At 43.9% G+C, this 14,727-nt stretch overlaps 1 protein-coding gene across 2 annotated transcripts in view; it reads left to right on the forward strand.

The window, feature by feature from the left end:
- Positions 419-14,727, forward strand: part of DCAF12 (DDB1 and CUL4 associated factor 12) — a 40,959-nt gene continuing 26,650 nt past the window's right edge. The window contains exons 1-2 of one of the 2 annotated variants that reach the window (XM_021064687.1): positions 419-815; positions 2,159-2,413. In XM_021064687.1, coding sequence (XP_020920346.1) covers positions 738-815; positions 2,159-2,413 — 333 coding nt within the window. In that variant the 5' untranslated portion in view covers positions 419-737. The remainder of the gene's footprint in view (positions 816-2,158; positions 2,414-14,727) is intronic. The other variant, XM_021064689.1, reaches the window with a different exon arrangement.

The following is a 14,727-nucleotide window of genomic DNA, read 5'->3' on the forward strand; positions in this document are numbered from 1 at the left end:
GAGAGTGGGTGTGGCGGGAGAGGGTAGTTATGCCTCTTCCCGAAGTGTCCAATCCTTGGAGCCAGGGCTCGGTTTAATAGAGTTCGGGGAAACGTGCAGCCTTCAAAAGGAGATAACCAGAAGCGACTGCGGGGTAAAGGCGTGTTAGGAGGGATTCCTTCTCCGAGCGAGGTGCCTGCGCTGGGCAAGCGGGCGCGCAGGGCGGTGAAGTCGGCGGGTAGAACCTAAATTCCTTTACCCGCAAGTCGCACATCTCCAGCGGTCGTCAGACGGCGGTTGAAAAATGTCCGGAGCGCGGCGCGGGGGGCGGGGAGGGTGGGGTTAAGCAACAGCCACAAACTCTACTGCGAACCCCAAACCCCGCCCCCTAGTCCCGACCGCGTCTCCTAGACGACGTGCTGCCAAGTGCGGCTGCGCGAGGGTGACGGAGCGCGGGCGAAGGGGAGGGGTGTTTTGGTTCCAGCCGCTCGCCGTCCTTTCCAGACTCCGTCGTCGTAAAGCTTCGGGTTCCTGCCTCCCCTTCCCCTTTCCCTTCCCTTTCCCGGCCCCAGTCCTCCTTCCCTCCTTCCCTTCTGCTTACCTTCCTTATTTTCTACTGCCGCCCGGGGTCCGGGTCATTTTCCGGGCCGAGCGCGCTAAGGTGCGCGGCCCCGGGGCCCAGTATATGACCCGCCTTCTTGCTCCCCCACGCTTCCCCCGCCCCATGTGGCTGCGGGGCCGCCGCGGCGCTGCCCACTATGGCCCGGAAAGCAGTTAGCAGGAAGCGGAAAGCGCCCGCCTCGCCGGGAGCTGGGAGCGACGCTCAGGGCCCACAGGTGAGGGCTGAGAAGTGGGAGCCGGGTGATTAGACCGAGACACCTAGGGAATAGGGTTCGCAGATGAGGAAACCTTAACGGGGTCCAAGATCTATAGTCGGGGGTTTGGAGGGGGGGAGCTGGAGGTGGAGGGGAAGAGCAGAACCTCGGTCTGTAGAATCAGGGATGGGCCCTTAGGAGTTCACTGGAAAGCAGAAAGACCGCAGGGCTGAGGAGCTAAAGGGGAACATGAGAATGAGGTATATTCCAGGGAGGCCTGCAGCCGGGAGTGGGGTTTGGGGAGAAGCAATCTGGGTTTAAAGGAAGGGGATCAAAAGGAATCGAAGGAAGGGAACAAAACCTCCCACAAATACGTGAAGGGAAAGTTAAGCCCCCCTTCCAGTGGCCGGGGGAAGCGGAGATGATTGCGTATCTCATATAGGAATGAGCCTCCCTAAGGATCCTCAAGCCCTGAGCTGGGTCTTTTGGTACTTGGACGCCTAGGAGAGACAGCAGTTTTCAGGTATCACTCCTATCCAGCTCTCTTTGGCAGGGAAGACCTTGGTGGTGGTATTCAGACTCAGATTTCCCATGCCTGCCACCCCTTTGGTGTTTAATTTTTCAAATTTTTCAACTGTCTGGAGCATGGACCTGGTGACAGGAAGGTGGCCATTGCCTGAAAGACCTGGGATCCTAGTCAGGCTCCTTGGGCTGCACCTTCTATGCTCTGCAGGGAGTGCAGGCCGAGACAGAGAAGGGGGCCATTAGAGATGTAGTCCAGGTCTGTCTCTGCCCTTTATTCCCTCCCCTATCAAAAGTACTCAGGTACTTTTAGATACCTGAATCCTTCACTTCTAAGAAGACTTAGTTTTCTTTTGTCCTTTTTTCTGCTTTCATGTCCTTGTCTTTCAGCCCTTGTTTCCTGTAGGTAGGTTTGACTATGAGCAGCATCTTTTCAATGTTGGGAGAGTTAAACTGGACTTTAGATTGACTTTGCTGTCTTTTGTTTTGTATTGTATTTTTTTTTTTTTGGTCTTTTTTTTTTTTGCCATTTCTTGGGCTGCTCCCGTGGCATATGGAGGTTCCCAGGCTAGGGGCCGAATCGGAGCTGTAGCCAGCCTACACCAGAGCCACAGCAACGCCAGATCGTTAACCCACTGAGCAAGGCCAGGTATTGAACCCGAAACCTCATAGTTCCTAGTCGGATTCATTAACCACTGCACCACAATGGGAACTCCTAGTATTGTGTTTCTGTTGTATGTAAATCCTGCAGAAAGAATTTTTGTTGAGTTCCTTAATACAGTAGGATCTCTCCATCTGACAAAGGTAGCAAAAGCCTTGATTTTTAATTTTGCTTTCCACAGTTTGGCTGGGATCATTCACTGCACAAAAGGAAAAGACTCCCCCCAGTGAAGAGATCCTTAGTGTACTACCTGAAGAACCGAGAAGTCAGGCTACAGAATGAAACCAACTACTCTCGAGTGTTGCATGGTTATGCAGCACAGCAACTTCCCAGTCTCCTGAAGGAAAGAGAGTTTCACCTTGGGACCCTCAATAAAGTGTTTGCATCTCAGTGGCTAAATCATAGGCAAGTGGTGTGTGGCACAAAATGCAACACGGTAAGTGTCTGGGATGGGTTAAGTGTCTCTTAGTCCTGGATATGTGGCTCCACATGCTCTAGGATCACTCACTGCTGGTTTTCCCCATTAGTTCTTTTGGGAGGACATTGCCTTATTCTCCTCTCCATTCACTCCTATCTGTTCATGACTTTTTCTCTTTTTTTATTTGTTTTCTTACTTCCATACCTCATTTCTGATAAATCTTCAGAGGAGTCTATTTCTTTAGGTCTCTTGCCATGTAGGTATGCCACTGCTTCTAGATTTTCTTCTTCTTTGTTTTTTAAGTCAGAGGCCTAGGAGGAAAGACAGGAAAGAATGATGATCAGGGCATCATTCAGGATATAGGATATATGTTTTGCTCTGCCATCTTTTTTTAAAGGCTGAACCCGTGGCATATGGAAGTTCCTAGGCTAGGGGCTGAATTGGAGCTGCAGCTGCAGGCCTACACCACAGTTCATGGCAATGCCAGATCCTTAACCCACTGAACGAGGCCAGGGATCAAACCCTTGTCTTCATGGATACCAGTTGGATTCATTTCTGCTGCACCACAGTGAGAACTCCAGGATACAGGACAGTAAAAACCTAGGTGTTGTCTGCTAGCCTAAGGGCATATGTAGAAGTATTTTATTTATTTATTTTTTTTGCCATTTCTTGGGCCGCTCCCGTGGCATATGGAGGTTCCCAGGCTAGGGGTCGAATCGGAGCTGTAGCTGCCAGCCTACACCAGAGCCACAGCAACTCGGGATCCGAGCCGCCTCTGCAACCTACACCACAGCTCACAGCAACGCTGGATCGTTAACCCACTGAGCAAGGGCAGGGATCGAACCCGCCACCTCATGGTTCCTAGTCGGATTCGTTAACCACTGTGCCACAATGGGAACTCCAGAAGTATTTTAAATTGCACTTGACTGAAGGTAGGAATAAGACAAATATTCTTTTAGGAGGTAGAATCTAAAAATGTATTTCCCATGGGAAAGGGAAGGCAGGTATGTTTAGTGGTATGTTTTAGGATGTCAGTGTTTGACCTTTGCAAAGTAGCGTTCTGAAAAGGAGTAAAAAGAGAGAAAAATTGAACATGCCGTGAGTGGAGTATTTTTACATAGAATGACTTAGAAGACAGTTATAAGTGAATGAAGGGGACATTTCATCAGTAAATTTAACCAGGGCATTTACAAGCCTGGATAAAATAAGTCAATCCATAATTGATGTTGTGGATATGATTGTAACAAAAGAGCACAAATAGCACAATTGCAGAGTTCCTATCATGGCTTAGCGGTCAACAAACCAGACTGGGATCCATGAGGATGCCGGTGTGATCCCTGACCTCGATCAGTGGGTTAAGGACCTGGCACTGCCATGAGCTATAGCTCAGGTGGCAGACACAGCTCGGATCCCACGCTGCTGTGGCTGTGGTGTAGGCCAGTGGCTGTGCCTTCGATCCAACCCCTAGCCTGAGAACTCCTATATGCCAAAAGTTCAGCCCTAAAAAGCAAAAAACAAACAAAAAACCCCCCACAAAAAAACAAATAGCACAAATAATGCCAAGTGAGAAAAGGCAGAGCCTGCAGGTGGGAGATGATTCTGAATAACTTGTGGGAAAAGATGAAATGTAGGCCCAGCTGCTCTCTGTTTTCACCTCATCCTGTATGAATAGACAAGAAATGTCATAATGGCGGGGTAAATTAACCCTGGGCAGAAACATATCTTGGATCAGTTGAAAGAGAGGATGGCTCTAGATCAAGAAAGTCTTAAGTACTAGGAGAAGTGTTTATAAAGGACATAGGCAAGGATTTAAACATGAGTTGTTTTTTGTGTTTGGCCACGCCCATGGCATGTGGAAGTTCCTGGGCCAAGAGTGGAACCCAAGCTGCTGCAGTGACAACACTAGATCCTTAACCCACTGCACAAGAGAACTCCTAAACCTGAGTTTTAAGGAAGGAAATAATACCATGGTGGTTGAGGGCAAGCTTTCATTTCCTCTTCTGTTGAAGGCTGCTTGTTATGAAGAAGCCTGTCAAAACTAAGTAGTGTGGCAGCCTTCTACAAAACTTCCTTTTCCTAGTCTCTCAGGCCATCACTCTTGGATTAAGAGACCTGTCATCATTGTCACTTGGAGTAGAAAAAAAGTCTTCCATTTAGAGGAATTCATTCCACACCGCACACAAACCCTCATAGTGTTTTGCCCAGAAAATGTTGATGAATTTTAAATTGAATTAGTCATTATAGTCTACTGCTTCTTGAATTTATTAACACTGTTTTGAAGGTGAGAATAATGTTAGGTAGTAGTGATTTAACCCACTCTTAATACCTACTTCTTTTTGTCTTTCTGTGTCCTCATGACTTGTGTTTAACTGGAGGGTTGTTTTCTTCTTATAGTTAGTGTTTTTCTTTGCTTAGCTTTCAGAACCTAATAGTGAGCCAGGAACACTTCTCTTCTCTGAACTTTTGTGATATTTGGCAAATGATTCCCTTATCTGTGCCTTTGTTTTCCCTTCTGTGAAATGGGAGTGGTACTATCTAGTGCCGAGAAGGTAGCTGTATATATCTTAGGAAATATTTCAAGTTAGCATTAGCTTACTTATTCAGAAACAGTAGTGGTGATAATTAATCCAAAGTCTTTCCCCATGCTCGTGGCACTTCCTATGACTTCTTTCAGTTTAAAAGGAAATTTATTTAAATGTTTACAACTATCTTTGGATAATACCTGAAGGTTTTGTGGAGGGAGAAGTTCATGTTGGATTCTCAGTAAATTAAGTTTTGATGTATTGAAATTTTACCATCGATGAAATGATTTAAATGTATTCAGCAAGAAAAGTATACCACAGCTATTTATATTCTAAAATAACTTTTTATGGAGTTCTCATCGTAGTGCAGCAGAAACAAATCTGACTAGGAACCATGAGGTTGCGGGTTTGATCCCTGGCCTCACTCAGTGGGTTAAGGATCTGGTACTGCCATGAGCTGTGGTGTATGTTGCAGGCACGACGTGGATCTGGTGTTGCTGTGGCTGTGGTGTAGGCTGGTGGCTGTAGCTCTGATTAGACCCCTAGCCTGGAAACTTCCATATGCCACACATGCGGTGTGTGTGGCCCTAAAAATAAATAAATAAATAAATAAAATAACTTTTTAGGGAATTCTCATTGTGGCTCAGTGGGTTCATTACCCAACTAGTATCCATGAATATGTGGGTTCTATTCCTGGCCTCCCTCAGTGGGTTAAGGATCCGGCATTGCCACAAACTGTGGCTGTGGTATAGGCTGGCAACTGCAGTTCCAATTCAGCCCCTAGGCTAAGAACTTCCATATGCCGTAGGTATGAACCTAAAAAGAATAAATTAAAAAATGAATAAAATAACCTGTTAATATGTATCTGCAGATTAGAAGCTGTTTTTCTCTTGGCTGTTGTTGGTGATGATGAGCATTTAACCAAATGTACACAGATGCTAACAGGTATTTCCATGTTAACTGACTTGGGGCTATAGTATAGGCATGTTTGCTGAGGCAATGGGTCATCCTCTGTGAAAAAAGCAGAAGAAAAAGTAAAATAAAATAAATAATAAAAAGCAGCAGAGATACTGTAAATTATTCTGTAGCTTATTTCCTGAAGTGGGAGTTTACCTGTTCTGTGAGCTAACACTCAAACTAGGGGCACTCCATTCAACCTCCCTGAATGCCCTCGGCCCAGTAAGCACAGAAATAAGCTGGCCAGCTTATGTTTTAATCATTAATAATATTAGGACACTCTATTTTTTTGGGGGGGCATGCACCTGAGGCATATGAAAGTTCCCAGGCTAGGGGTCACATCAGAGCTGCAGCTGCCGCCCTGTACCACAGCAATGCAGGATCTGAGCAGCATCTGCAACCTACCCACAGCTCATGGCAGTGTTGGATCCTTAAACCATAGAGCGAGGCCAAGGATCAAATCCCCATCCTCGTGAATACTAGTCAGGTTAATTACCACTGAGTGAGGCCAAGGATCAAACCCCTGTCTTCGTGAACACTAGTCAGATTAATTACCACTGAGCGAGGCCAAGGATCAAACCCCCGTCCTCATGAATACTAGTCAGATTCATTACCCCTGAGCCACAATGGGAATTCCCATAGGACACTCATATTTTTACTAAATTATTTAAAGAGGAGAGGTGGTATAACCTTAATTGAATCTGGGTTTGGGTACCAGGATAGGTACGTATATTTTCCTGGTTAGGGTTACAAATTCAGGTTTCGTACAGAGGCATACAAAAAAGCTAAAGAAGAGAATCTTTCCAGGTACAGACAGTAAGTAGTGCGGATTGCAGAGAGCTAGAGAAAGTATTCTTTTTCTCCCCGCCCCCCCTCTTTAGGGCCACACCTATAGCATATGGAAGTTCCCAGACTAGGGGTTGAATCGGAGCTGCAGCTGTTGGCCTGCAGCACAGCCACAGCAACTCTGGATTCTTTATCCACTGAGCGAGACCAAGGATTGAACCAGAATCCTCGTAGATACTAGTCGGGTTCTTATCCTGCTGAGCCACAGTGAGAACTCCTAGAGAAGGTATTCTTAGCTCCAGTCAGTTGTTGCCTTGTAGGAATTTTGGTCTAGTGTTGGTTTTTTGTTTTTGTTTTTGTTTTTCCTTTTAAAGAGAAACCAGAGTTTGGGTTTTTATGGAGACAGTATCAACTGTTTATGAGGAATATTGAGAATCCAGTGTGATAAAAGCTTTAGGTTCCTAGAAGAGAATTGTGAGATTAAGGTTGGAAAGGTTTATTAGGAACAAATTGTGGAGGCCCTTGGAAGTCAAGCTAAAATTTTCTTCCTTGGGGAATGGAGAGGGAAGCCCAGGGATTTTAAGTGGTTAGAGTAGTGTTTGAGAGAGCAATTATAGGATGCTAGTAGTGGTATGGACGAGAATCATAAGGAGCAAAACCAGGACAGTGTCAGGGTGAAGGTAAAGAGGAAACGGGTATTAAGACATTTTAGAAAAAAAAAAAAAAAAACCACTTTAAAGGTAGAATCTATAGATAATAACCTATATATTTAATCCCTTCAGAGGAGTAAGTCACAGTTGGTACTAATGTCTTGAATCTGGGTAACTGGAAGGATAGCAAGCGGGAATATTGAGCAGATTTGAAGGGAAAATGTTTAGTTTTGTGCTTTCAATTAGTAGAAGTTTGAGAGGGGAAAAGATTAAAGTTCATGGTTTAGGAGTCATGTGTATAAGGGATTATTGAAATTGTTCTGTTGCTGGGGAAGAGAGGGTAGAGAAATCACTCTTGGTTTCTATAAACCTTCCCTGAAATTTGAAAATGTTACTATTTGTATGTTTTCTGGGCCTGATGTGGGGAGGATGATGCGGGGAGTGGTCCATAGATTTCATTAGATTTTCAAGGGGAATACTGTGAATCAGAAATGAGCAAGAACCAGTGGTATTGTTGGGGGATTAAGAGCAGAACTTTGGAGAATAACACCTACATTTATAGGACAGAAAGAACTGCTACAGGGGGAGGAAGGAGGTCAGAGGAAAACCAGGAGAGTACCAAGAACAATTTTTTTTTTTTAGGGTTGCACCCGCATAAGGAGATTCCCTGGCTAGGAATGGAATCGGAGCTGCAGCTGCCAACCTACGCCACAGCCACAGCAACACAAGATCTGAGCCATGTCTGTGCCACCACAGCTTAAGGCAATGCTGGATCCCCAACCCACTGAGCAAGGCCAGGGATTGAACCTGAATCCTCATGGATCCTAGTCAGGTTTGTTAACCACTAAACCATGAAGGGAACTCCCTCAAGAACAATTTAAGAAAGTGGATATTTTGAGAGGGGTCAGTTTGGGAAGATTAATGACAGGCAGAGAGATAATGTGTGCAGAGTTTGAGATATTTAATTTTGTTTTTTGTTTTTATTATTTTATTGTTATTATTATTGCTTTTTAAGGCTACACTCAAAGCATACAGAAGTTCCCAGGCTAGGGATCAAATCAGAGCTACAGCTGCTGGCCTACGCCACAACTGCAGCAATGCAGGATCTGAGCTGCATCTGCAGTACACCACAGCTCACAGCACTGCCAAATCCTTAACTCATTGAGCGAGGCCAGGGAATCGAACTGGCATCCTCATGGGTTTGTTTCCACTGTGCCACAATGAAACTTCCAAAGGTATTTAATTTTAGATGTGAACTCTTATTTACCATTTTTTGCTCCTAGGGACTCACTCACGTATAGTAGACACAGTTGTTGCTTGCAGCAAGGGAGAACCTCCACCATAGGGAACCATGAAGCCAGTCAGTAAGAGGGTGTTAGGGGGAGTTCTGGTCGTGGCTCTGGTTAAGGAATCCGACTAGGAACCATGAGGTTGCGGGTTCAATCCCTGGCCTCGCTCAGTGGGTTGAGGATCCGGTGTTGCCGTGAGCTGTGGCTTAGGTCACAAATGAGGCTCAGATCTGGCGTTGCTGTGGCTGTGGCTGTGGCATAGGCTGGCAGCTACAGCTCCGATTAGACCCCCTAGCCTGGGAACCTTCATATGCTGTGGGTGCAGCCCTAGAAAAGGCAAAAAGACAAAAACAACAACAACAAAAAACAAAACAACAAAAAAAGAGGGTGTTAGAAAGGATTTACAGCAGTGATTTGGGAAAAGGCTTAAGGAAATAGGACTTTTGCAGGAAAATCTCCTGTGAAATTAATTTTCACCGAGACACTAAGGCCTAACTGATAGTAGCAGTCTAACTCCTGGGTGTCAGCTGCTTTTATCTTTCTCAGCATCTCCCAAAGTATTAGTCGGAGGCACACTGCTGACTTCACAGATAGGCTTGATGGATCATAATGAAGCAAACAAGATGAGCTTGGGTTGCAGTTTGCTGCCAGATGAGAAGAGGCACTTGGAGAAGTCTCATTTTGGGGGTAGGGTAGGATAGTAGCTACCAGGGTTGAGAAAAGATAACTGTAATGTTGTATTTCTGAGTTTACATGTTCAGATTCTTGAACTCATTAGAGCAGAATATGAAACTCACTTTGAGACACAGGGAAACAAAACAAAGGAAAAATGTGGGAGTTTTGCTCCGAATCAATTTTTTTTTTTCTTTTTAGTCCTACACCTGCAGGATATGGAAGTTCCCAGGCTAGGGATCGAATCAGAGCAGCTGTCGGCCTACGCCACAGCCACAGCAGCTTGGGATCCAAGCCATGTCTGCGACCTACACCACAGCTCATGGTAATGCTAGATCCCTGACCCACTGAGTGAGGCCAGGGGTCAAACCCTCATCCTCATTGATACTAGTCAGATTCATTTCCACTGCTCCACAACAGAAACTCCTCACCAAATTTTTTATTCTTTCCTTTGTCATACTATTTTATTTTCCCAGGTGGGTTACAACCTTTTAGAGAATGCTTTAAAATCCTTATGGGACTCCTTGTGTCTGGCCAAATGTACGTTTCAGGTTAACAGCATTCTTATCTGTATGATTTGTCTATATTTTGTAGTTAGGATAGTAACTTGCTAATTAGGTTTTAGTATTTTAAATGGCATATGATTATTCTTTGCTAAGAAATAGAGTTATTCCAGAATTAGTCTTTATCTTATTTCAGAATATTTGACTCTCTTGAGAGGAAGATTTTAGATAGAGAAGTGATAGAATTGCTGTCCTGGCAAGTTCATTCTGCTGGGGCACATGTGCAGAAGTGTTTCTGGATTGAAAATCATTGTGCAGGAGTTCCCATTGTGGTGCACTGGAAATGAATCCAACTAGGAACCATGAGGTTGCACTTTCAATCCCTGGCCTCCTTCAGTGAATAAGGGATCCAGCTTTGCCGTGAGCTGTGGTATAGGTTGCAGATGCAGCTCAGATCCTGTGTTGCTGTGGCTCTGATGTAGGCTGGCAGCTGCAGCTCTGATTTGACCTCTAGCCTGGGAACCTCCATGTGTTGTGGGTGTGGCCCTAAAAAGCAAAAAAAAAAAAAGAAAAAAAGGAAAGAAAAAATCATTATGGAAGTGCTTCAGAAATCTAAAGTTCTTTGTAAAGCTAATTGATGTTGTAAGGCTTTAGGAAAAGGATCAGTAGGAATAAGTTTATGTGTGATGGTGCTAAAATTGTCTGCACCTTTCTGACTTCATCTTAAGAAGGCCTTGCATGGATTAACATAGGTATGGGCTCCAGGAATCCTGTTTCATGTAGTGTGTTGAGACTTGGGTTATCCTCTGTATGTGAGGGAATAAATGGTCGAGAATATTAGGGCCTGGAGCTCCCGTCGTGGCTGGTGGTTAACGAATCCGACTAGGATCCATGAGGTTTCGGGTTCGATCCCTGGCCTTGCTCAGTAGGTTAAGGATCTGGCGTTGCTGTGAGCTGTAATGTAGGTCACAAACATAGCGTGGATCCTGCATTGCTGTGGCTGTGGCGTAGGCCGGCAGCTACAGCTGCAATTAGACCCCTAGCCTGGGAACCTCCATGTGCTGTGGAAGTGGCCCTAGAAAAAGCTAAAAGACAAAGACCGAAAGAAAAAAAAAAAAAAAAGAATATTAGTGCCTGACACATGCAGGACTTAATATGATCGATTAATCTACGAGAGGCAAGAATATACAGTAGGGAAAAGACTGTCTCTTCAGTGAAAATTCCTGCTGGGAAAACCAAACAGCTCCATGTAAAAGAATGAAATTAAAATGTTTTCTCATACCTTATACAAAAATAAACTCAACATAGTTTAAAGACCTAAGCTTAAGGCCAGAAACCATGAAACACCTAGAAGAAAACAGAGGTAGAAAACTCTTTTACATAAATCATAGTACTATTTTTTGGATATATCTCATGAGACAAATAGTAACAGCAAGCAGATGGGACTTAATTAAACTTAAAAGCTTTTGGACAGCAAAGGAAACCATCCACAAATCAAAAAGACAGCCTACTGAATGGGAGAAAATATTTGCAAATGATATGACCAAGAAGGGGTTAATACCCAAATTATATAAACAGCTCATACAACTCAATATTAAAAGAACAAATGACCTGATTAAAAATCAGGCAAAAGGGGGAAGTCCCTGGGGGCCCGGTAGTTAAGGATTTGGCATTGTTATTGGTGCGGTGTTCAATCCCTGGCCTGGGCACTTGTGCATGGTATAGGCATGCCCTCCCCCCCAAAAAAAAAAATTGGGGCAGAAGGCCTAAATATACATTTTCCCAGAAACATACAGATGGCCAACAGGCACATGAAAAATGCTCAGTGTCTCTAGTTGCCAGAAAAATGCAAATCAAAACCACAATGAGATACTACCTCACACCTGAGAGTGGGTATTTTCAAAAAGGCCATAAATAACAAATATTGGTCAGGATGTGGAGAAAAAAGAACTGTCGTATGCTGTTGGCTGGGACATACATTGGTACAACTGCTATGTAAAACGGTATAGAGGTTCCTAAAAATATACCTACCATATATAATCCAGCAATTCCATTCCTGGGTATATACTCAGAGAAAACAGAAATACTAATTCAGGAGTTCCCATTATGGCTTGGTGGGTTAAGGACCTGATGTAGACTCCCAGAGGATGCAGGTTTGATCCCTTGCCTCGCCTAGTGGATTATGGATCCAGCATTCATAAGCTGCAGTGTAGGTCATAGATGCAGCTCGGATCTGGTGTGGCTGTGGCTGTGGCAAAGGGATCAGCTGAAGCTCTTACTCAGCCCCTAGGACCTTACACATGCCACAGATGTGGCCATAAAAAAGAAAAAAAAAAAAAAAAAACAAAAAACAACACTGATTCAAAAAGATATATGCACCTCAGTGCTCATGACAGCATTATTTACAATTGCCATCATATGGAAGCAACCTACACACACACACACACTGTGGAATACTACTACTCAACCATAAAAAAGAATGAAATTTTGCCACTTTTGGAACAATGTAGGTGGACCAGGAGGGTATTATGTTTAGTATAGTACGTCAGGGAAAGACAAATATTGTATGTTATCGCTATACATATATATATATGGAATCTAAAAAAATATTTACAAAACAGAAATAGACTCAGATATAGAGAACAAGCTAGGGGTTGCCATTGGGAGGAGAGGGATGTGGGGAAGGGCACGATGTAGGGGATTAAGAGATACAAACTATATAAAATAAGCTAAAAGGATATATCATACAACACAGGAAGTACAACCATTTATTTTATAATAACTTTTTTTTTTTTGGTCTTTTTGCCATTTCTTGGGCCACTCCTGCCACATATGGGAGGTTCCCAGGCTAGGAGTCTAATTGGAGCTGTAGCTGCCAGCCTACGCCAGAGCCACAGCAACGCGGGATCTGAGCCGCGTCTGCGACCTACACCACAGCTCACGGCAACACCGGATCTTTAACCCACTGAGCAAGGGCAGGGATCGAACCCGCAGCCTCATGGTTCCTAGTCGGATTCGTTAACCACTGCGCCACGATGGAACTCCCTATAATAACTTTAAATGAAGTATAAGCTGTAAAAATTTTGAATCTCTGTTGTATACCTGAAACTAATGTTGTAAATTAGCTATACTTCAATAAAAATTTAAATTTTTCTGGGGGCTTGAATAGCAGGCTCATTTATGGAAGGATTCAAGAATTTTAGGGCAGCTTTTCTCAACAAGAATGTCGATGGTTTTTTGGTGTTTTCTTCTTTCTTTGGGACTTTACCTCATACTGCTAGATAGTTCACATTCTTAGCTGCTGCTCCATAAATGCCAGCAATGCCCCCCTACCCTGCTCCCTCAGTTATTGTGACAATCGGGCACATGTGTACACAGGCACACATACATGCATTGTCAAACATTATGCCTCCAGTTGAGAACTGCTGCTGCAGGGCTTGAAGTGGGCAGTTTTTCTCTTACATGAACTGGGCGCCTCCCCCCTTTTTGCTGGGGCACACTCATGGCATATGGTAGTTCCCAGGCCAGGGCTTAAACCTGTACTGTAGGGAGTTCCATTGTGGCTCAGCGGTAAAAAATCCAACTAGTATCCATGAGGACATGGGCTCGATCCCTGGCCTCATCAGTAGCTTAAGTATCCAGCATTGGCCCAAGCCATGGTGTAGGTCGCAGACTGCTCAGATCTGCTGTGTCTGTGGTGTAGACCAGCAGCTGCAGTTCCAATTACTTTTAGGTAACTTTTTCTTTTCCCTCTGATTCATGTCTAGCCTTTAATAATAAATAATCCTGTTAATCATCTTTCGCATCTGCAGAGTAGAGTCACATGCTTGGCAGCATGGTCCCTGGTGAATTTAGGGCCTGTTCCTATAGCCCTGTAGACTTGGAGGATGGGGAAACCCAAGTTCCTGAGAGCAGAGGTTTGCTGGGATGTCCCTGGCAGGCTAACTTCTTACAGAATGTTAGTAATAAGATAGTCTAGGCACAACATTGCAAATCAACTGTAATTTATTTTTTTAATTTTTAATTATAGTTGATTCAACTATAATTAAAAAAAAAATGAGTTCCCACTGGAGCTCAGTGGAAACGAACCTGACTAGCTAGTATCCATGAGGATGCAGGTTCGATCCCTGACCTTGCTCAGTGGGTTAAGGATCCAGTGTTGCCATGAGCTGTGGTGTAGGTTGAAGATGTGGCTCAGATCTGGCATTGGAGTAGGCCGGCAGCTGCAACTCTAATTCGACTCCTAGCCTGGAAACTTCCACATGCTGCAGATGTGGCCCTAAAAAGACCCAAAAAAAAAAAAAAAAAAGGTTTATTGACAATATTTTATCTACAGTAATAGAAATTAAAAATACAAGAAAATTGCTCAGAATCCGATCCCTTTTCAAACCTGTTTTTCATTTGTCAAATTCCTGTTTAGTCCTTAACCACATGCGAGCATACTTGTTCATAGCTACAATCAGCAGAGACAGAATCCTGTGTCTCATTACATTTAGCAATATCAAAAGCTCTGCATGTTATTAGACTCTTCACAATTAGGTCAATACCTGCATATCATCATGTAGAAATTTGATTTACCATAAATTACTTAAGTACTCTGTTGTTAGCATTTGGATAAAATAGCTTCCAATAATTATTTTGATAAAAAAGACTTCTCTCTTCCTTTGGATAAATCCCAAAGTCTGAAAATGATAGGTCACGAGGGTATCATATTTTTAGGCTCTTCATTCAACAAATAATACATTCCAGGTTTTTGAAAAGTAATGCCAATTTACTTTCATAAAAGAGTTTTAGGGAGTTCCCATTGCGGCGCAGCAGAAATGAATCTTGACTAGTCACCAGAAGGTTGCGGTTTCGATCCCTGGCCTCGCTCAGTGGGTTAAGAATTTGTTGTTGCCATGAGCTATGATATAGGTTGCAGATGTGGCTCAGATCCTGCTTTGCTGTGGCTGT

The sequence above is a fragment of the Sus scrofa genome, chromosome 10 (genome assembly GCF_000003025.6).
Source record: "Sus scrofa isolate TJ Tabasco breed Duroc chromosome 10, Sscrofa11.1, whole genome shotgun sequence".
Lineage (NCBI taxonomy): Eukaryota > Metazoa > Chordata > Mammalia > Artiodactyla > Suidae > Sus > Sus scrofa.